This window comes from Budorcas taxicolor, chromosome 8 (assembly GCF_023091745.1).
Source record: "Budorcas taxicolor isolate Tak-1 chromosome 8, Takin1.1, whole genome shotgun sequence".
Lineage (NCBI taxonomy): Eukaryota > Metazoa > Chordata > Mammalia > Artiodactyla > Bovidae > Budorcas > Budorcas taxicolor.
This window is the reverse complement of record NC_068917.1, coordinates 75,394,122-75,415,667: the sequence shown is the minus strand read 5'-3', so window position 1 is coordinate 75,415,667 and position 21,546 is coordinate 75,394,122. Positions and strand designations below refer to the sequence as shown.

General features: G+C 43.0%; 1 protein-coding gene across 5 annotated transcripts in view; it reads right to left on the bottom strand.

Annotated features, from left to right (window-relative positions):
- DOCK5 (dedicator of cytokinesis 5) overlaps positions 1 to 21,546 on the bottom strand; it is a 278,155-nt gene that overhangs the window by 26,466 nt on the left and 230,143 nt on the right. For all 5 annotated transcript variants that reach the window (XR_008199821.1, XM_052645001.1, XM_052645003.1 and 2 more), the window contains 5 exons: positions 19,230 to 19,349; positions 15,889 to 15,978; positions 14,124 to 14,228; positions 4,901 to 5,042; positions 1,191 to 1,272 (listed from right to left, as the gene is read on the bottom strand). Coding sequence is in view for 4 of the 5 variants with exons in the window: in XM_052645001.1 (XP_052500961.1) it covers positions 1,191 to 1,272; positions 4,901 to 5,042; positions 14,124 to 14,228; positions 15,889 to 15,978; positions 19,230 to 19,349 (539 nt within the window). In the remaining variant the exon portion in view is untranslated. The remainder of the gene's footprint in view (positions 1 to 1,190; positions 1,273 to 4,900; positions 5,043 to 14,123; positions 14,229 to 15,888; positions 15,979 to 19,229; positions 19,350 to 21,546) is intronic.

The window sequence follows — 21,546 nt, the reverse complement described above, 5'->3', positions numbered from 1 at the left end:
CTTGGTTTTATTGCACATCTTAATTACTGATGCATCTATCGCAATTTTAAAAGGTATATGGGGCTTCCCTGGTGGCTCAGTGGTAAAGAACCCACCTATGAATGCAGGAGACACAGGCTCCATCCCTGATCTGGGAAGATCCCACATGCTGTGTGGAGCAACCAAGCACATGTGAAGCAAGTACTGAGCCAGCACTCCACCAACCAGGAATGACACCTACTGAAAGCTGTGGGCCCTGGAGCCCATGTTTTGTAACAGGAGTAGCCACCACAATGAGAAGCCCAAACACTGCACCTAGAGAGTAGCCCTCACTCACCAGAACTAGAGAAAAGCCCTCAGAGCAAAGAAGACCCAGAACAGACAAAAATAAAATAATAAAACTTTTCAAAAGACTTAAGGTAATAAAAAAAAAACAACTGTTAAACAAATAAAAGGCAAAAGAACTTATGGCAGTGTTTGTGATCTCATTTGTATAATTCTCTAACAGTTTCATCAAGCCAACTAGCATTTTAGCTTCTTAAGAAAAGGGATGAGGCCTTCAGTCATGGGGGAACTCACCAAGCAAGGTGAGGTCTGCCATTACTGACTAGTGAATCCCTCTGGGTGGAAAAATGAACTAGGGGATCTGAGCTCAAGAGTGAACTTCCTAATTTCCTACCCTCTGCTTGAAAAAATAAAAATAAAACCCCCAAATTCTACGAGTTACCAAGCTCTTACCTTACACTGAACACCGAACAGACATTTGCTGTGGTCTGAACATTTGGGTCCCCTGCTCATCCCTATGTTGAAATCTTAATGTCCAATGGGATGGTGTTAGGACATGGGCCTTTGGGTGGTGATTAGCTCATGATGGTGGAGCCCTTGTGAATGGGGATAGTGCCCATATTAAAAAAGAAGAAACAGAGCTCCCTCACCCCTCACTCCAGCACAGGAAGACACACTGAGAAAATGAACCATATATGAAGCAGGAAGTAGGCCCTTACCAGACACCAAAACTGTGAGAAATAAATTCCTGTGGTTTATAAGCCTCCTCAGTCTATGGCTTCTGTTACGGTAGAGTAAACGGATGAAGACAAAAGAAGGTCTTTCAAACGGTAATGAATTTAAGGATTTGGTTTTGATAGACTTCTACATAAAGTGTGTGTGAGAGACACATGGTTTAAAATACCAAACCAAAAAACCCCACTTACTTTAAGATCTGCTCTGGAACTGGTTTATCCTTGTAGTTGGGTGGAAGGTTCATCACTGGCTTGACAGTGAAGCACTGCAAGTCTGAGGAGCTCGTTAAGGAAGAAAGAGCCAGGAAGCTGTCACTGCAAAAAGAACCGCCTTTTCCTCTTGCTTTACCAATGGAAACAGTACCCACACCAACCACGCCTTTGAAGCAAAGGCCAGGACCACACTAGAAATGAGGTTCCATTAGGTATTACTGAAATGCCTTAGTTAAGTCATAATCCTAGAACGCTTTTTTATCAGGCACATGTGAAACAACCTTGCCAGAGGAAAACAGACATTAATGCAGTTTCAGCAAAATGGGTGATTAGAAATTATTTTAACTTTCTTTTGGACAAGCATCCGTCTGAAATATTCAGACTCCAGAGCCCAGGCAATAGGAATTTCTTGTATCTTTGGATACCTTACACTTGAACCTTAGACTTGAACTTTTCTGCTTTACCAACAAAGTTTCCAAACCTATAGTTTTGAAACTGGCACTGGGTCTGGACCTAATATTTTTGTTGTTGTTAAGTTGCTCAGTCGTGTCCAGCTCTTTTCAACCCCATGGACTGCAATCTTCCAGGCTCCTCTGTCCACGGAACTCTCCAGACAAGAATACTGGAGTGGGCTGCCATTTTCTCCTCCAGGGGATCTTCCCAACACAGTACTGAACCCATGTTTCTCGCATTGGTAGGCGGGTTCTTTATCACTGAGCCACCAGGGAAGCCCCAGACCTAACACTGACTCCCCATATTTCTCAACATGAAGGCTGCCTTCCACTGACACCAAAAATCACCTGGAGATTTACTCAAAATGCAGAATTAGAATTCACAGCTGGTGAATGAGAATCTCTCCATGGTGGTTCTTAAATACAACACAATTTGAGAACCACTGGGCTATGTTTTACAATGTTACAGCTTACAAAGCATTTTCACATAAATGATATTTTTATCTTGATCTTCACAGAAATGCTATTAAATATTTGCAAAAAAATAGAGTTCAGTTCAGTTGCTCAGTCATGTCCAACTCTTTGTGACCCCATGGACCTCAGCAGGCCAGGCTTCCCTGTCCATCACCAACTCCCAGAGCTTGCTCAAACTCATGTCCATCAAGTTGGTGATGCCATCCAACCATCTCATACTCTATCATCCCCTTCTCCTCCTACCCTCAATCTTTCCTAGCATCAGGGTCTTTTCCAAGGAATCAGTTCTTCACATCAGGTGGCCAAAGTATTGGGAGTTTCAGCTTCAGCATCAGTCCTTCCAATGAATATTCAGCACTAATTTCCTTTAGGATGGACTAGTTAGATCTCCTTGCAGTCCAAGAGTTTTCTCCAACACCACAGTTCAAAAGCATCAATTCTTTGGCACTCAGCTTTCTTTATAGTCCAACTCTCACATTCCTCTATGACTACTGGAAAAACCATAGCTCTGTCTAGACAGACCTTTGTTGGTCAAGAAATGTCTCTACTTTTTAATATGCTGTCTTGGCTGGTCATAGCTTTTCTTCCAAGGAGCAAGTGTCTTTTAATTTCATGGCTGCAGTCACCATCTGCAGTGATTTTGGAGCCCCCCAAAATAAAAGTCTGTCACTGTTTCCATTGTTTCCCCATCTATTTGCCATGAAGTGATGGGACCAGATGCCATGCTTAGTTTTCTGAATGCTGAGCTTCAAGCCAGCTTTTTCACTCTCCTCTTTCACTTTCATCAAGAGGCTCTTTAGTTCCTTTTCGCTTTCTGCCAAAGTATGCTGCCATCTGCACATCTGAGGTTATTGATATTTCTCCCAGCAAACTTGAATCCAGCCTGTACTTCATCCAGCCCAGCATTTCTCATGATGTTCTCTGCATAGAAGTTAAATAAGCAGGGTGACAATATACAGCCTTGACGTACTCCATTCCCAATGTGGAACCAGTCTGTTGTTCCACGTCTGGTTCTAACTGTTGCTTCTTGACCTGCATACAGATTTCTCAGGAGGCAGGTCAGATGGTCTGGTATTCCCAGCTCTTAAAATTCTTAAAGAAAATTCTTTAAAAAGCCAGAGTTACCCCTTCAGTAAACCAAGTCCTGGAGAAGTTAAGCAACTGGTTACAATCAGATGGCTATGCAGATATGACTTTGGGATGAGCTCCAGGACTCGTGTTTCTACATCAAATCCATAAAGACCTCTTTTCATTGCTACACCAAGGAGGCATCTCAATTGTTTCCCTGAACCCTCAAACTGAAACCTTTCTTTCCCAAGCATCTACTAAGTGTTCATAGGCCACTACACTCTCCTTTGAAAGACATGTCTGTCAACTGCTCTGTCGTTATTACTGTCCATCTTTCTATAGTAACTGACCACTCTATACCTATAATTAATATGTACTGAAATTTTATTATGTGCCAGGGACTCTTCTATTTTACAGACAATCTTTACAAGAACTCCAAGCGGAAGAGTGATCATCACCCCCATTTTCTTGATAAGAAAACTGAGGCACAGAGAAACGGAGCTGCCCAAAGTGACACAGGAAGGGGCAGAGCTGGGACTCGAACCCAGGCAGTTTGCTCCAGAGCGCTTTTTCTTATTTATCTACCATTCCACACCTGCTCTGGCTTACTGACCTCTTTTAGAATACAGGAAGTTCTCTAAATACGAACCTTCAAGTTGTGAACTTTCAAAGAGGTGAGTATGCATGCCATGCCATCAATATCAGGCCTGAGTGAAATCGCAGCTTGCCCTCCTCTCCGACTGCTGACGCTCTCCCATCTCTGCCACCTCCCTCCTCCAATCAGCAGCTCTTCTTGCCTATTCACTCAACACCGGTCCCTGCATGGCAGCTTAGTACTGGACTACTGTACTTTCCAAGCTACTGCACTAAGATTAATAGTGTTTAATTTTTTGTGTTTGTCTTTTATGTATTATTTGTATGAAAAGTATTATAAACATATGACAATATAGTACTGTATGGCCGATTATGTTACTTGGGTACTTAGGCTAACGTTTTGGACTTATGAACAAATGAGACTTGCAAATGTACTCTTGGAATGGAACTTGTTCGTATGTGGGAGACTTCCTTTACTGTTCGATTCCATAACATCTCTAATTTTTAAAATGCATGTAACTGGTTTTTCAGTAAGATATTATACATTACCAAAAGAGAGCTATGTGTCTTTATATAAGATCCAGAATTCAAGAACAGGAAGTCTACATTCTCCCTGGGCGCTGCCTGTGACTATAACACATGTCCTTCCATACTCAAGATTTGCTTCTCATCTCTCTCTCTCAGTTACTTCATAGCCCTGAGCTAAGGACATTAGGTTCCCAAAGCTTTTATGCAGAACGGGACACTGAGTCAGGATGGTTAAATGAGTCTGAGGACAGGACCTACCTGCATGCAGGCACAGGACTGAACCCTCACCTTCTCTGGCTGGGCTGGGGCTGTAACAGGTTCCAGAGCTCTGGGCTGGGACTTCCCTGGTGGTTCAGTGGATAAGACTCCACACTCCCAATGCAGGGGGACTGGGTTTGATCCTTGCTTGGGGAACCAGATCCCACATGCTACAACTAAGAGTTTGCATGCCACCAACTAAAGATCCCATGTACTGCAGCCAAGACCTGACAGAGCCAAAGAAATTAGTAAATAATAAATGTTAAAAAGAAAAAAAAAGAAGAGCCCCTAAGCTGTGGTCTGAGACAAGGATACACTGCTTGGGAGAAGACTTGATATCATCCCCTGGGGGGGTGGTGCTGCTCATCTTCTCGGCATTGGGAAACTGGGTCAGCAGCCGCAGGCTGAAGTCTTCTCGCCTTTCATATTCCTTCCCCCGGTAGATGAAGATCTTGTTCTGCAGGTCAGGACAAGCAGGGAGAAGCACTGAATATGAACAGTGAAGGGCAATTGGGGATTCAAGTCTCAAGGAAGTCACCGTCCTCTCCAGGCTAAGTGCAGCCCCTCCCTCACCACCATGTTCCCACTGAACACTTACTACGTGCTCACAGCAACCATCATATCTGAAAGAGCTCACAGTTTATTTGGGGAGTTAAGTCAAAATGCTTCTCAAGAGGGTGCCCTAGGATGATAACTCGTGTGCAAGGTCTACACTGATGCACAAGGAGCTAAGGAGTTTGCACCCTATCGGAAATTCATGATGTCACTGGGCATGCTACTTAGGTTAGCTGGTATTTCTCATGGCAGGAAAGTGAAAGAATGAAGGGCATTCATATACACTGAGATGCAAGCTCCTTTCTCATTCCTTAACTTACTGGATCTTACTTTCTCATCGTGACCCAGTAAGTTAGGGAATCAGGACATGAGCGACCCTGCCTCAGAGAACTTCAAAGTGCAAACAAGATCAATCAACAGGTTAGGTGGGAAAAGAGAATAGGATTAATCAACAGCCAGTCCCAAGCCAATCCTGGAGATGGCTGTGGATGACAACATCAAGGTCTCATAGACAAAAACTGCTCTCAACACTAGTCTTTCCACTCCAAACTGCAGCTTTTTTCCCCCTTTAATAAAATTAACAAAACTGGATTTTTTGGAAAAGAGATTTGTGAGGTCCCAGACACAGAAGCAATTTGCCTCAGGGCTCTTGCATGTTCCGCTGTCACTGTTTTGATGGTTCCTGCTCCTCTCATTGTCACAAAGATGAACACTTAGCTTAGTATCTAAAGCATACATGTATTGTGGTGTACCGTGTGTTCAGTCTGTCTGTTGTGTCTGACTCTTTGCAACCCTGTGGACTGTAACCCATCAGGCTCTGCTGTCTATGGAATACTCCAGGCAATAACACTGGAGGAGGTTGCCATTTCCTCCTCCAGGGGATATTCCCGACCCAGGGACTGAACCCGTACCTCCTGCGCATTCTGCAATGCAGTTAGATTCTTTACCGCTGAGCCACTGCGTAAGCCCCACACATGATCCATTTTTAACCAACATCTGGGCCCCTACTGTCCTATAAAATGTTTCTTAAAAATCACTAGTCCAGATGAATGGACAAAGATGTGGTACATATATACAATGGGGCATTACTCAGCCATAAAAAGGAACAAAATTGGGTCATCTATAGAGAAGTGGATGGACCTAGAGACTGTCATACAGAGTATGTATAAGTAAGTCAGAAACAGAGAAACAAATACCATATATTAATACACAGATGTGGAACATATGGTACAGATGAACCTATTTGCTGAGCAGAAATACAGACGCTGACATAGAGAACAAATATATGGACACCCAAGGGGGAAGGGGAAGTAGGATGGGCTGGAAGATTGCGACTGACATATACATGTCTGGACTGACATACTGACATATAAGATAGATAACTAATAATGACCTACTATATAGCACAGGGAACTCTACTCAATACTCTGTAATGATATATATGGGAACAGAAACTAAACAAGAGGGGATATATTTATACGTATAGCTGATTCACTTTGCTCTACAGCAGAAACTAATACAACATTGAAAAGCAACTCTATTTCAATAAAAAATAAATCAGGAGAAAAAGTTTTAAAAATCACTTGTATAGCCATACACTAAGCATGTATAGAGCAAATGAGATCTGCTAAATGCTAGGGGTAAAATGTTGACCCTGCTCTGGTGGAAAGAAACAGAGAACAAGTAAACGAGTAAGTTAATGAAATAATTTTGGTAATTTAAGTATCTTGAAGGCAATAAACCTCTAGGCCCAACATAGAGGGCCATGAAAACTGCCCAGTCTTTTGGAATTGATGATTAAATGTTTCCAAGCTGGGAGAGATTTACGTGACTGATGTTGCAATATGAGATTTCATCATTCAGGCAGAACTATGGTGAGCTAGGGATTGGAATATAAGAAAACACTAAGGGTATGACAACTGTGGAGAAAACCAGAGAAGCAGAAGCTCAGCACAAAGGTGCTCAACCTGAAGGAGAGGGTTTAAGGCACACTCGGGACTTGACTGGGTAGAGATGGAAAGATAGGGTTAGATGAGAAAGGAGAGCGGAGGACAACCAGGCAAAAAGTACTGAGAGCAGGTAGAAGAAATGTTCTTGAGACTTCCTGGCGGTTCAGTGCTTAAGAATCCGTCTGCTTAGGCAGGGGACATGGGTTCAAGACCTGGTCCGGGAAGATCCCATGTGCCACGGAGCAACTAGGCCTGTGCATCACAACTACTGAGCTGGTGCTCCATAATAAGCGAAGTCGCCGCAAAGAAGCCCACGCACCGCAATGAAGAGTAGCCTCTGCCCACTGCAACTAGAGAAAGCTTGAGAGCAGCAACAGAGATCCAACACAGCTAAAAATAAACTATTTTTTAAAAAAGAAGTGTGTTTGGATGTGTTAGAATATGAAAGGCTTTGAAAGACAGGTCAATGGTCCAAAGGTTGGGAATTCGCTGGAGGTTCTGGTAGAAAGGCGCAATGCGATGAAGGAAGAAGTGCCGTCAGCCTAACGTGTCCAGCTGTAGGAAACTGCAGCAGGAGTCCACGTGAGAAAGAGAAGCTGAGGCATCTGGTGTTGGAGCCTGTGGTATTTGGTAAAAAGCAAAGAGATGGGGGAATGCGTCAGAATTCTCAGATGACAGCCTCAGGGAAGGAAGAACAGTGGCGCCAGTGATAGAAACCAGTGACAGAAACAGATGGGCCCCCCTCTGCTGGGGGCCAGGGGAGAGGAGGAGAAACTTATACATTCTGAGTTTGGATGAAATACTCAACACAGAAGGGCACTCAGGTTACATCATTCATGTGGATTCTCTTATTTTTCAGTACACGTCAACAACACACAACATCTACAAACTCCTATACAGTTTATAAGAACTCCCATCTAATACTCATTTCATTCTCAAATCAGCCCTGCAATGTGGACCTTATTTTTCTAATGTCCAGGTCAGAAAACCAAGACTTGATGGTTATAAGACCTGGTCAAAATCACAGGTACTCAGATGATGGTTCAGACTCACTTTTTCAACCTGAAAGCCTAGACTTCTTATTTTCACTGAATCACTGCTGCCACTAAGTTTATAACCATTATACCATGTGAACTAATAATCATATGTAATAAGTGTACTAGCTATCAATATCTTATCATGTGTTAGTCACTTAGTTGTGTCCAACTCTTTATGGCCTCCATGGATCGTAGCCTACCAGGCACCACTGTCTATGGAATTCTCCAGGCAAGAATACTGGAGTGGCAAGCCATTTCCTTCTCCAGGAGATCTTCCTGACCCAGGAATCACATGCTATCTCCCACATTGCAGGCCACATTACCGGCTGAGCCACCAGGGAAACACGAATAATATTGGAGTGGGTTGCCACTGAACTGGGTAGCCATTCCCTTCTCCAGAGCATCAAGAACGACAGCAAATTTAAGGTCAGAACCTACTGCCAGGCTCCATCCCAGATCCCCTACTTGTTTCCCTCTCTTTAGCTGCTCGGTCGTGTCTGACTTTTTGCAACCCCAAGGACTGCAGCACATGTGGCTTCCCTGCCCATCACCAACTCCCAGAGTTTGCTCAAACTCATGTCCATCGAGTTGGTGATGCCATCCAACCATCTCATCCTCTGTTGTCCCCTTCTCCTCCTGCCCTCAATCTTTCCCACCATCAGGGTCTTTTCCAGTGAGTCAGTTCTTTGTATCAGGTGGTCAAAGTATTGGAGTTTCAGCTTCAACATCAGTCCTTCCAATGAATATTCAGGACTGATTTCCTTTAGGATGGACTGGTTGGCTCTCCTTGCCAGTCCAAGGGACTTTCAAGAGTCTTCTCCAACACCACAGTTCAAAAGCAGAAATTCTTGCGCGCTCAGCTTTCTTTATAGTCCAACTCTCACATCCATCCATGACAACTGGAAAAACCATGCCTCTGACTAGACGGACCTTTGTCAGCAAAGTAATGTCTCTGCTTTTTAATAGACTGTCTTGGCTGTTCATAGCTATTCATCTAAGGAGCAAGTGTCTTTTACTTTCATGGCTGCAGTCACCATCTACAGTGATTTCAGAGGCCAAAAAAATAAAGTTTGTCACTATTTTCATTGTTTCCCCATCTATTTGCCATGAAGTGATGGGACTGAACGCCATGATCATAGTTTTCTGAATGTTGAGTTTTAAACCAGCTTTTTCACTCTACTCTTACACTTTCATCAAGAGGCTCTTTAGTTTCTCTTCACATTCTGCCATAAGGGTGGTGTCATCTGCACACCTGAGGTTACTGACATTTCTCCCAGCAACCTTGATTCCAGCTTGTGCTTCATCCAACCTGGCATTTTGCATGATGTAATTTGCACATAAGTTAAATAAGCAGGGTGACAATATATAGCCTTGACATATTCCTTTCCTGATTTGGAACCAGTCTGTTGTTCCATGTATGGTTCTAACGGTTGCTTCTTGACCTGCATACAGATTTCTCAAGAGGCAGGTTAGGTGGTCTGGTATGCCCATCACTTTAAGAATTTTCCACAGTTTACTGTGATTTACACAGTCAAAGGTGTTGGCGTAATCAATAAAGCAGGAGTGGATGTTTTTCTGGAACTCTGTTTTTTTGATGATCCAGCGGACGTTGACAATTTGATCTCTGGTTCCTCTGCCTTTTCTAAAACCAGCTTGAAAATCTGGAAGTTCACAGTTCACATACTGAACCAAACCTGGCTTGGAGAATTTTGAGAATTACTTTGCTAGTGTGTCAGATGAGTGCAATTGTGTGGCAGTTTGAGCATTCTCTGGCATTGTCTTTCTTTGGGATTGGAATGAAAAGTGACCTTTTCCAGTCCTGTGGCCACTGCTGAGTTTTCCAAATTTGCTGGCATATTGAATGCAGCACTTTCACAGCATCATCTTTTAGGATTTGAAAAAGCTCAACTGGAATTTCATCACCTCCACTAGCTTTGTTTGTAGTGATGCTTTCTAAAGCCCAGTTGACTCTGCATTCCAGGATGTCTGGCTCTAGGTGAGGATCACACCATCATGGTTATCTGGGTCATGACGATCTTTTTTGTATAGTTCTTCTGTATATTCTTGCCACCTCTTCTTAGTAACTTCTGCTTCTATTAGGTCCATACCATTTCTGTTCTTTACTGTGTCCATCTTTGCATGAAATGTTCCCCTGGTATCTCCAATTTTCTTGAAGAGATCTCTAGTCTTTCCCATTCTATTGTTTTCCTCTATTTCTTTGCATTGATCACTGAGGAAGGCTTTCTTATCTCTCCTTGCTCTTCTTCAGAACTCTGCATTCAAATAGGTTTATTCTTTTCTTCTTTGCCTTTAGCTTCTCTTCTTTTCTCAGCTATCTGTAAGGCCTCCTCAGACAACCATTTTGCCTTTTTGCATTTCTTTTTCTTGGGGATGGTCTTGATCACTGCCTCCTGTACAATGTCAAAAACCTCTGTCCATAGTTCTTCAGGCACTCTGTCTATCAGATCTAATTCCTTGAATCTACTTGTCACTTCCACTGTATAATTGTAAGGGATTTGATTTAGGTCATACCTGAATGATCTAGTGGTTTTCCCAACTTTCTTCAATTTAGGTATGAATTTGGCAATAAGGAGTTCACGATCTGAGCCATAGTCAGCTCCCAGTCTTGTTTTTGCTAACTGTATAGAGATTCTCCATCTCTGGTTGCAAAGGATATAATCAGTCTGATTTCACTGTTGACCATCTGGCTATGTCCATGTATACAGTCTTCTCTTGTGTTGTAAGAGGGTGTTTGCTGTGACCAGTGCTTTCTCTTGGCAAAATTCTGTTAGCCTTTGCCCTGCTTCATTCTGTACTCCAAGGCCAAATTTGCCTGTTACTTCACATATCTCTTGACTCCCTAGTCTGCCTTATATACAACTAGTGTTAATGATGCGTAAATAACCCACCATCTTTTATATCCAGCCTGGAGCTTTCCTTTGCGTTCCAGATCCACATTATCAAATTGTTCACTCAAATTTTTTTGGATGTTTCAAATCTACCTCACATGGAGTATGTCTAAAATCAAACTTTTACAACCTTGAAAAGATGCCAAAAACCCCTCTGCAAGGCGGTACCCACAGCTCTCTGACCCTGTTCTCTGCCTGCCCTGTTTTCTTCATGTGCTTCTCCAGCCTCATGGCTTATGAACCTGCTGTTCTCACTGTTTGGCCCCCTCATGAGAGCTGTCTGGCTTAGTCCCTCACTTCTTTCATGGTTTTATTCCAAAGTCACTTTCTTACTGAAGTCTTTCCTATTCACTCTGTTTAAAATTGCAACTCTAGGGACTTCCCTGGTGGTCCAGTGGCTAAGATTCTGCACTCCCAAAGTGAAGGGCCCAGGTTCCATCCCTGGTCAGTGAACCAGATTCCATCTGCTGCAGAATCTGCATGCTGCAACTAAGACCCAGCACAAACAATAATTTTTTAAAAAAGATTGCAACTCCACCCCCATCATCAGTCTCTCTATTCACTTCCCCTGACATATTTTCTATACAATACTTGCTGAGTGTCTACCCTGTATGAGGCATTGTTCTAGCCCATCAGACATACTTAATATTTTACTTACCCACCTTAGTATTTTTTTATTTACCTGTCCCTCCGGAATATAAGCTCTACAATTTCAGGGAGTTGGATTTGTTTTGGCCCCCAGGCCTGTGGGCTTCCCTTGTGGCTCAGATGGTAAAGTATCCACCTGCAACGCAAGAGACCTGGGTTCCACCCCTGGGTTGGGAAGATTCCGAAGAGAAGTGAATGGCAACCCACTCCAGTATTCTTGCCTACAGAATTCCATGGACAGAGGAGCCTGGCAGGCTACAGTCCCCGGGGTTGCAATGAGTCTGACACTACTGAGCACGCATGCCCGGGCCTTTATTACAGCAAGCACCACAGTAAAAGATCAATAAATACTTATTCAATGAGTGGATTCACTCTCCTCCATAACTGTGCTTTCCCAGCACTGCTATCTTAGTGGACGGCTCCACTGCCCCACCAATTATGCAGACCAGAGAGCAAGGAATCCTTCTTACCACATCCCTCTTTTTCTCACCCTAATCCCATCAGTCATCAAATACTGTTACTTCGTCTCCATCACACTCATCTTTCCACTTCTCTCTAAAGCCATTTCCCAAGGCTGGCTGTCATCTCTTCCCTGAATATCTGCCATGGTCTATATGCACATACCATCCATTCTCTATACCAAAGCCAGATGACCTCACCAACACAAAAAATGGGCACTGGCTCCCCACTGCTCTCAGGATGCTGACAAAACAGGATATGGAACCTCAAAGCCCGACACGCTCTTCCCCTGCTTCCTGTCTCATCTCCCCTGCCCACTTCTGAATCCCTCTCTTCCCACAGCACTGGTCTATCACTTCTAGTGCCTGCCACACTCTTGCCTGCTCTTTCCTCTGCCTGGAATGCTTTTTCTCATCCCCTTTACCTCCTTAACTTCCAGTTCATCTTTCAAATCACAGTTGAAGCAGAAGTTTTCTGGGAAGTCTTGCCTGACTCTTAAAAAAAAATTTAGGTATAACTGACACAGTAAAATCTACCCGCTTAGTGTAAAATTCTGCCAGTGGTAACAGACATAACCACAACTACAGTTAAGATACAGAGCGGTTTCATCACCATCAAAAACTTCCCTGTTTCTCTGTAGGTCAAACTCCCCCCTGGCTCCAATTACCAGATAACCACTGATCTGTTTTCTACCCCTAGAAAAAGTACTGACTTCGGCAGAATGCTGTATAAATAAAATCGTAGAATATGTTGGTTTTAAGGCCAAACTGCTTTTACTCAGCACCATGCATCTGAGATTCATCCCCATGTTGTGTGTATCAGGAGCTTACTCCTTTTCTTTCTTGAGCAGTATTCTACCGCATGGCTATCCCACACTTCGTTGATCCCTTCAGCAGCTCAGGGACTTCTGGGCTGTATCTAATCTTCAGTGATTATGAGTAATGGTGCTATAAACAATCACGTACCATTTTCATGCGAACATAGGTTTTTATTTGACTTGTGTATATACTACTTGCTTAACCAGCCTGCCTAGTACAGTATACCTGTCTTGGTCAGTTTGAATTTTATATTCATTTATGTGGTTATTTAATTAACTCAGCCATTAGGGTGTAAAATTCATGAGAGCAAGGACCACATCTGGTTATCGTCAGCACTGTGTCTCTAATGTCTGGCACACAGTGGTGGTGTTGAGTCGCTAAGTTGAGCCTGACTTACTCGCCACCCTGTGGACTGTAGCTCGTCAGGCTTCTCTGTCCATGGGATTTTGCAGGCAAAAATACTGGAATGGCACACAGTAGGCTCTTGCCACACAGCTACTGAATGAATGAATGAACTATTTCCTTAGTAGACTATGTAAGCAATGTATTTTCCTGTCCACTTTTTGTCTTTTTAAATTAGGGGAAGGAAGACGGCCAATATATATTTAAAACATAGCTCAGCACTAAAAGAGGCTTCTTTTCCGTGGGAGAAAATAGGAAGCTTTTTTTTTAGGTTTGTTTTTGAGATTGTAAAATCAGTATCGCATGATAAAAAATTTCTGAGAAGGAAGATAAACATGGTCCTTCTCACTATTACAACAAAACTGGTTTGATTTTTGTGCCAGGTTTACAGTCTTGTCCTGGGGAATATTTGTTTTCAAACTAGCCCTGGCTGGAAATCAAATAAACAATGAGATACATCAATCCACACCTTCCCCCAGCCTGACCCACAGCGGCAGACCAGCAGAGAAGATGGTTCTGTTTTTCCTTTTTTCACTCCACCTGGGAAAAGTCATTTTGCAAAAGAGCTGCCAGAATACCAAAGGCAGCCGGGGATGAAGAGACCAGCCGCTCAGGAAGTGGTTTTCCTCCCTGACCACCCACAGTGAGAACACGGGGCTCCAGCTGCTAACACACTAGACCCATCTGGAAAAGAGATGAAGACCTTCCCTCCTCCGACTGCATGGCTCAATGGCCAGGGAGACCACCCTCGAGCGTCTTACCCGCAGGAAAGAAGGGAAGCCCTGTCCGTAGTAGCCAACAGCAAAGTATTCGGGCTGAGGCCTCATGGCCTTAATGATGTTCTCATAAAACGAGGCTCTTTTTTTCTGGAAGACAAAACAAGACATTTCGTGGGGAGGTTACAAGGGCATCGTCAGAGGGAAAAAAAAAGTTCAGGCTCTTTGCTTTGTTGTTTCCCATGTAACACAAAGAAATGAAAGGTTTTTGGAAAACATCTTGTGAGCCAAATACTTATCCCTCTGTTGGATCGAGGGTTTGGGGCCTGTGTCTATGAATGGGCCTAAGAGGGCCTGGAAATCCCTGTGCTGGATGCTCAGTCATGTCCGACTCTGAGACTCCATGGACTGTAGCCCGCCAGGCTCCTCTGTCCATAGCATTTCCCAGGCAAGAATCCTGAAGTGGGTTGCCATTTACTCCTCCGGGGGATCTTCCCAACCCAGGGATCGAAATCATGTCTCCTGCAATGGCAGGTGGATTCTTTACCACCTGGGAAGCCCTGGGATTCCTTGCTGTTATATGCAGAAGGACAAACGTATGTGCATTTCATCTGTGGGCAAAGCAGGCTTTTGCTTTCACCAGTTGCTTAAAGGGGTTTGGGACCCCTAAAAGGTTAAGAAGCACTTTTGGGGATTCAGGTGGGTGGTTACGTTGGAACAGAGACACAGGAGCAAAGAGAGAGAGAACGTTCCAGTTCACGCAGGTGGTTTAGAATTAAGTCCTTGGTTTAGCTACAAGTACCCAGAAGGTGGTGATGATGTTCTGTTTTTCAATATCTGGTGTCATTCTTAACTTTCCCTCTGGAGACAGGCTTTCTGGCCAGTGGGTACATGGTCAGCTTTAAAAAAAATGTTTTTTTGGCTATACCACATGGCACGTCGGATCTTAGCTCCCTGACCAGGGATGGAACCAGTGTTGCCTGCACTGGAAGTGTGGAGTCTTAACCATTGGACCAGGAGGGAAGTCCCCAGCTTCAGGTTTAAAGGAAGCAAAATAGGTATACAGACCTGGGGACTTAGACAGTGGTACCCCCCCCACATACACAATGGTGTTAGCATGACTGTATTACTACACTACCTCCGTAAAAGGTTTCTATCACAATGTTTTCTTAGAAAGTTAACATGTAACATTACTCACACTTGAGTTTAATTTAGTTTCTGAAATTCCTATGGGACTCTTTGCATGATGGCAGGAGCAGGTACCATATACACTGACAAATATTTTGCAAAATGATTATGACAATTATCTCCTCTATTTTTACATGACAGTGGGTGACCTGACCTTTTGTGACCCTTCTACTAAAAATGACCCAGTGTCATTTTGTGTTGGCCTCCTACTGGGCATGGAAAAGGTTCACAGCTCTGAGGATGCGACTACAGGACAAGTAACTCTATGAACAGAAGATGTCAGAAGACATCGGAAGCATGGACAGTCTCATGGAAGGCAGAGTAACTGAGAGGGGAAAGGGAAGCTGGATTAGGGACATGAAGGGTCCACAGAGCAGCAAAAGGCACACAGCAGAGAGGGCTGCAGATAGGGGTCCTGAGCCCCCTATTAGGGACACTCTGGAGAAATACTGATGATAGCTTTTAGATCTCATCTTTCTTCATTTTTAATCCAAGCAAGGTATACTTTTCCCTCATAGAAAACATCATTTGTGCTGACTTTTTTACACTTATAACACCATTTTCATGACCACTATGCTCAGCTCCTCTGCAGGAGGAAAGACATCTTCTGATTCAGACTCACCAGGAGATCGCCCAGGCCCTCATAGTCAAAAACTTTGCTCTCGTACGTCTCCGCCAACTCTTTGCTCAGCTTAATTGCCTTCTCCCACATCTTCAGAAAAAAAGAAAAGGAGGGTTACAAGTGGAGAACAAAGCAGTCATTGATCCAGCAGCAGAAGCCATTCCAGAGTCACTGGGCAATGACTAAGGAGTCAGGTGGGTTCAGTTTCAGTGGATACTCCCCATGTGCCTCACTGCTAGGATCAACCCTGGTTTCTGACATCATAAATCCACTGCACCTTGGCTGCTCTGCCAGGGGGCATTTTCTATTCTGTCTGCAAGAACAACAAGAACACCATGTGTCCCCCCAAAAAGCAATGCTTAGTTGAAAGAACAAAGCACTAAAGACCACTGAAAGCAGAGGGGAACCAGTTTTGAAGCTTAGGTCTTGGGAGCATGGAAGTCTTGTTGGAGGGGAAGGGAAACAGGCATGGGCTCTGGTTCTGGGCGTATGCGTGTGTGTTTCTTCTGAGTTAGGCTGTTTGGGAGGAGGCAGGGGTATGAAAGTCTGACTGTACTGTTGTGTGGAATTTGGGAAACTACTTCTCCAATTCAGGGCACTGATTTGCTATTTATAACTAAACTACCTACTTGGTCAAAGATAGCTTTAGGAAATGCCTTAGAAAAGTGGTCCCCAACCTTTTTGGCACCAGGAACTGGTTTTGTGGAAGACAATTTTTTCATGGATTGGGGAGTGGGTTGGTTTTGGGATTATTCAAGTGCATTACATTTCTTGTGCACTTTATTTCTATTATTTATTACATCAGCTCCACTTCAGATCATCAGATATTAGGTCATACAGGTTGGGGACCCCTGCCTTAGAGCACTTATGACCAAGCAAGTTATAGCCAAACGCACATACTCGGCATCTGAGGCTAGTATCCCAGATTGATGAGCCTGTGTTCGCTTTGGTTTTTCATAAAATGCCTCTCAGCTGGATACTATTAATAACACAGCATCTGGACATGTCCTATTTCAGTCTTAACCAGGCACTATGGTCCATTGCTTCTGGCTGCTGAAGGACTGTATGTGCAATTCACACAGAGTTGTACAACACTTTAAAACGAAATCTTCTAATGTCATCATTTGCCAAATTTGTCCCTTCTGAAATCGCTGGGCCTGGATCACTCAAAAGGCTCTGAAATGTGCCAAATGGAGACCATTCCAGCTCAGCTAGAACTGATGCAGGAGGCCAGTCAACAGTACCATGGGGCCTAGTTCACTCCTTACTCACCAAATGCTAAGCTATGAAGAGACAGGAAGATAGCCTAGCAGAGAGGTTCTCAAAGTGTGGTCCCTGCCTGGTCTCTGGGAGTCCCCAGGACCCTTTCATGGGATCCATGAGGTCAAACCATGTTTTAATACAAATACTATTTGCCTTTCTTTTCTTTTAAATGTTTATGTATTTGTCTGCATTGGGTTTTAGTTGTGGCATGCAGAATCTTTACTTGTGCATGTGGGATTTAGTTCCCTGACCAAGGACTGAACCTGTAGCCTCTGCATTGGGAGCATGGAGTCTTAGCCACTGGACCACCAGGAAGTCCCTATTTGCCTTTTTTCTATGCTCATTCCCTTATGAGTCTACAGTGGAGTTTCCCAGCGGCTATAGGATGTGTGATGTCACAACAGATTGGATGTCGAGATGGATATTTGAATCCTGTTGTTTCTATGGAGCCAGATGATAAAGAGATTTGCAAAAATGTCCTATCACTTACTTTTTTGGAAAATACGGTCATTGTTCATAAACAGATATGATTTATATTAACAGGATATAAGCTTATTATTGTTGTTAAAAGAAAAAATATTAAAAAATTTTTTTTTAATTTCAAAGAATAAAATCATTAATGGACATAGCCCACATGAACAAAAGCTCTTGAGGTTCTTCAATGATTTTTAAGAGAGTAAAGGAGTACAGAGACCACAAAGTCTGAGCAAATACATTTGTTCCACGCACCTCAAGTTCTTTATCTGTAAAACAGAGATAGGATCGATATTACAGGGTTAGAGCAAGAATTAAATTAGAAACAGTCTGGAAATCACCCAAAATAGTAACTTGCACTAAACGGGTGGAGTTATTTTATCATTATATTTATTTGACCCATTTCTTTGATCAACAGGTTCCACTGGTAAAACAGTGGTGGCTAAAAGTGGCAGGCTCTTAAAAAGAGTCAAATCTGGCAATCCTTTTTGTTTTGGTAGCATTTTCTTCCCCTACTACCTAAGCATTTTCTTTTCTTTTTCAATTTTAAATTTAAAAGCCTTCCAGCTGGACATGTTTTCTCCAGATGATCAGAGATTTCATGATTTGGTGGCCTTGTTTACATGTTTATTTTACTTTCCCTTGTAGGATTTAAGTTGCTTGTTACGTGCAGTCTACGATGTGAGGCAAGCAGTGACCTAGGGATGGAAAATGCCCCAGGTGTTAGCCAACAGCATCTTAAGAATGCACTGATAGTGACAGGACCAGCTCCTGGCCTTCAGCAGTATTTAAAAGGTACAACTATGGCTATGAGAGTGGGGCTCTGGGCTGTTCACTGTATTCTCCATTATGTTAAGTGTCCTCCACATAAGTGATCCTTCTTTATTGCCTTTCTTACCTTGGGCTTCCCTGGTGGCTCAGAGGCAAAAAATTTGCCTGCAACTCAGGAGACTGGGGTTCAACCTCTGGTCAGGAAGATTGCCTGGGGAAGGGAATGGCAACCCACTCCAGGATTCATGCCTGGAGAATTTCATGGACAGAGGAGCCTGGAGAGCTTCAGTCCATGGGGTTGCAAAGAGTCGAACATGACTGAGTGACTCACACTTTCTTACCTTAATTTATCTACTCATTTTCTCACCCATTAAAAATATCCAGCCCCCTCTGAATTCAAAGATATACATGGGAATAGTAAAGAGTAAGTCTGGGGTCACTGCTGCATAATAAAGAATTTGTCTGGTTTTTGTCTTGCGTTCCTGGGAAGGAGCTTCTAAACTCTTGAGTCTCCCCAGTGGTAGAAGTATCTTTGTAGTTCACAGTGGACCCCTCAGGAGACATGGGAATTGATACTAGTGAGGTGACTTATGGTAGGCACGTAGACAGTCTGAGAATGGGGACTGGCCTTGCCAGAACCAACATCCATGTGATTTGTGGGTGGCATGGGGACTCTTGCACTTGCAGCTGGCATGTGAAGTCTGGGCTGACTTGTTGGGAGCCGTGCCCTTAACCTGTGGGCCCTGCACTAACTCAGGCTGGTAAGGATCAGAACTGTAATGTAGTAAGCGTGGCAGTCATTTCCCCCTTTGACCCCCCTCCCCAACACTGACCTTGCCTTTGTCAAAATATGATATGATTTCTTGATATAGCTTCTCTTTAAGCTCTTGCTGGGTGTACACGTAGTAACTGTCCCTCTGAAGCAAATGGGGCACACAGGGCTTGTCAGACCACTGGAAAACACACAAAGGCAACACAAGAGATGAGTGCAGCACCATTCATTTAATTAATTAAAGGGGACGAATGCAAACAAACATTCAACTGAAAACCTTCACAGAAATGTTTGTACATATCTGATTCATCCACGTTTTCAATGATTCACTAAACACAAAAATTGCATACACACACTCACACGCACATAGCAGCTTCAAAACAAACAAGTGTCATGCCAGATGGACAAATACTGAAGGCATTCCATGAGGGTCAGGAATGAGGCGAGGCTGCCAACCAGCATGACTGTGGTCTTGCTGGAGGTCACCATTCATACAACCAGGTTAAAAAAAAGATATCAAAGCATAAAAATGAAGAAAAGGGGGTTAAAAAAAAAACTATCATGTGAAAGCAGTAATTGTATTCTTCATAATCAATCTCTTCACAAAGGTGCCTACTAAACACCTACCACAACTGATGAGAGAATTAAGTAGTGGGATAAAAAATAACATATTTGGAAATAATTTAGAGATAATTAAGATAACGGAAGAAAAGATACCAATAAGAATAAATTCAAAATGACTGGATATTCAGGCGCAATCATGCAAATGTACTTAATGCCACTCAACTGTACTTATACACGCATAGGATAGTAAATTTTACATGATATGTATTTTATCATAATTACCTTAGAAAGAGAAGCTATCTAGAGATTAACATAACATTTACACAGAAAACGTTAACACACCATGGGAAGGCACAAAAGCAGATCTGAACAAATGGAAAGTCATACCAGGCTTTTGGATAAGAAAGTGCTATTTCATAATCATGGAAATTCTCCCTAAATTAATTTTTAAATTTCATGATTCCAAAGTCCATATGCAAAGATAAACAGAAAGGAATAAGGTGGAAAACTCTGAAAAAGAAGAGGAATAAGGAGTAACTACCAGGTCATAAAACATGCTATAAAGAATTGATAATTAAAACGGTGTGGTTCTGGTGCATTATCCAACAGACACCCAGGCAAAATACATAAAATCTTGAAAGAGGTTCCTTGACTCTCCATATAGTGATTCAGTACATGATAAAGATGAGATCTCATACCAATGATGAAACTGAACTGTACTTCATAAGCAATATCCTTAATGAGTAGCTATACAGGGGAAGAAGTGGCATCCACACGTGCCACCTTATACCAGGATAGGAGAGTTTAACTTTCTGAGCAGCAAAAATGAAAAGATCTACAGTCACTGGGACTTCCCTGGTGGTCCAATGCTTAAGAATCTGCCTTCCAATGCAAGGGACGCCAGTTCAATCTCTAGTTGGGGAGCTAAGATCCCACGTACCACAGAACAACTAAGTCTGCACACCGCAACTACCGAGCCTGTGTGCTCTAGAGTTCATAATCCACAAGAGAAGTGTTGTGCCACAAGAGAAGTCCCCACAACCACAATGCAGTACAGACACTGGAGTGTCTGATCACCCCACAGTCAAAAGCTTTCCCCTCTAATCCAGTAAGATTTCTGGTGCCCCAATCATGAATATGAACTGTGAATGGCTGACCTGGGGCAAGCTGTCAAGCAGAAGGTGTCAGTTTTTAATTCCAAACCTTAGAACAGTGTACATGTATTCTTTAGGTATAAAACAAAACTGAAACTGTTTAAGAAAATTAATTGCTAGGGACAAAACTGGAGGCAGGGAGATGTAGAAGGAGGCTAAACATGGAAATTTGGACCAGGATAGCAGCAATGGAGAGAAAGAAAAATGGGGGGTTCAGGATTGGGAACTCATGTACACTCGTGGCGGATTCATGTCAACGTATGGCAAAACCAATACAGTATTGTAAAGTAAAAAAAAAAAAAAAAAGAATATATAAAAAAAAGAAAAATGGGTAGGGTGGGGAATGTGGAAGAGACCTCTGCACCCCCATGTTCAGAGCAGCACTACTCACGAGAGCCACAGTACAACTTAAGTGTCCATCAATGGATGAATGAATACAAATGTGGTTTATACACACAATGCAATATTACTTCACCATGTAAAAGAAGGAAATCCTGCCATCTGCAACAACATGGATGGACCTTAAGGGCACCATACAAAGTGAAATAAATCAGAGAAAGACAAACACTGTATGATCTCATGTATATACGGCAGCAGAGAAATCTAGACTTGTAAAACCAGAGAGCAGAATGATGGTTACCAGGGGCTGGCAGGTGGGGA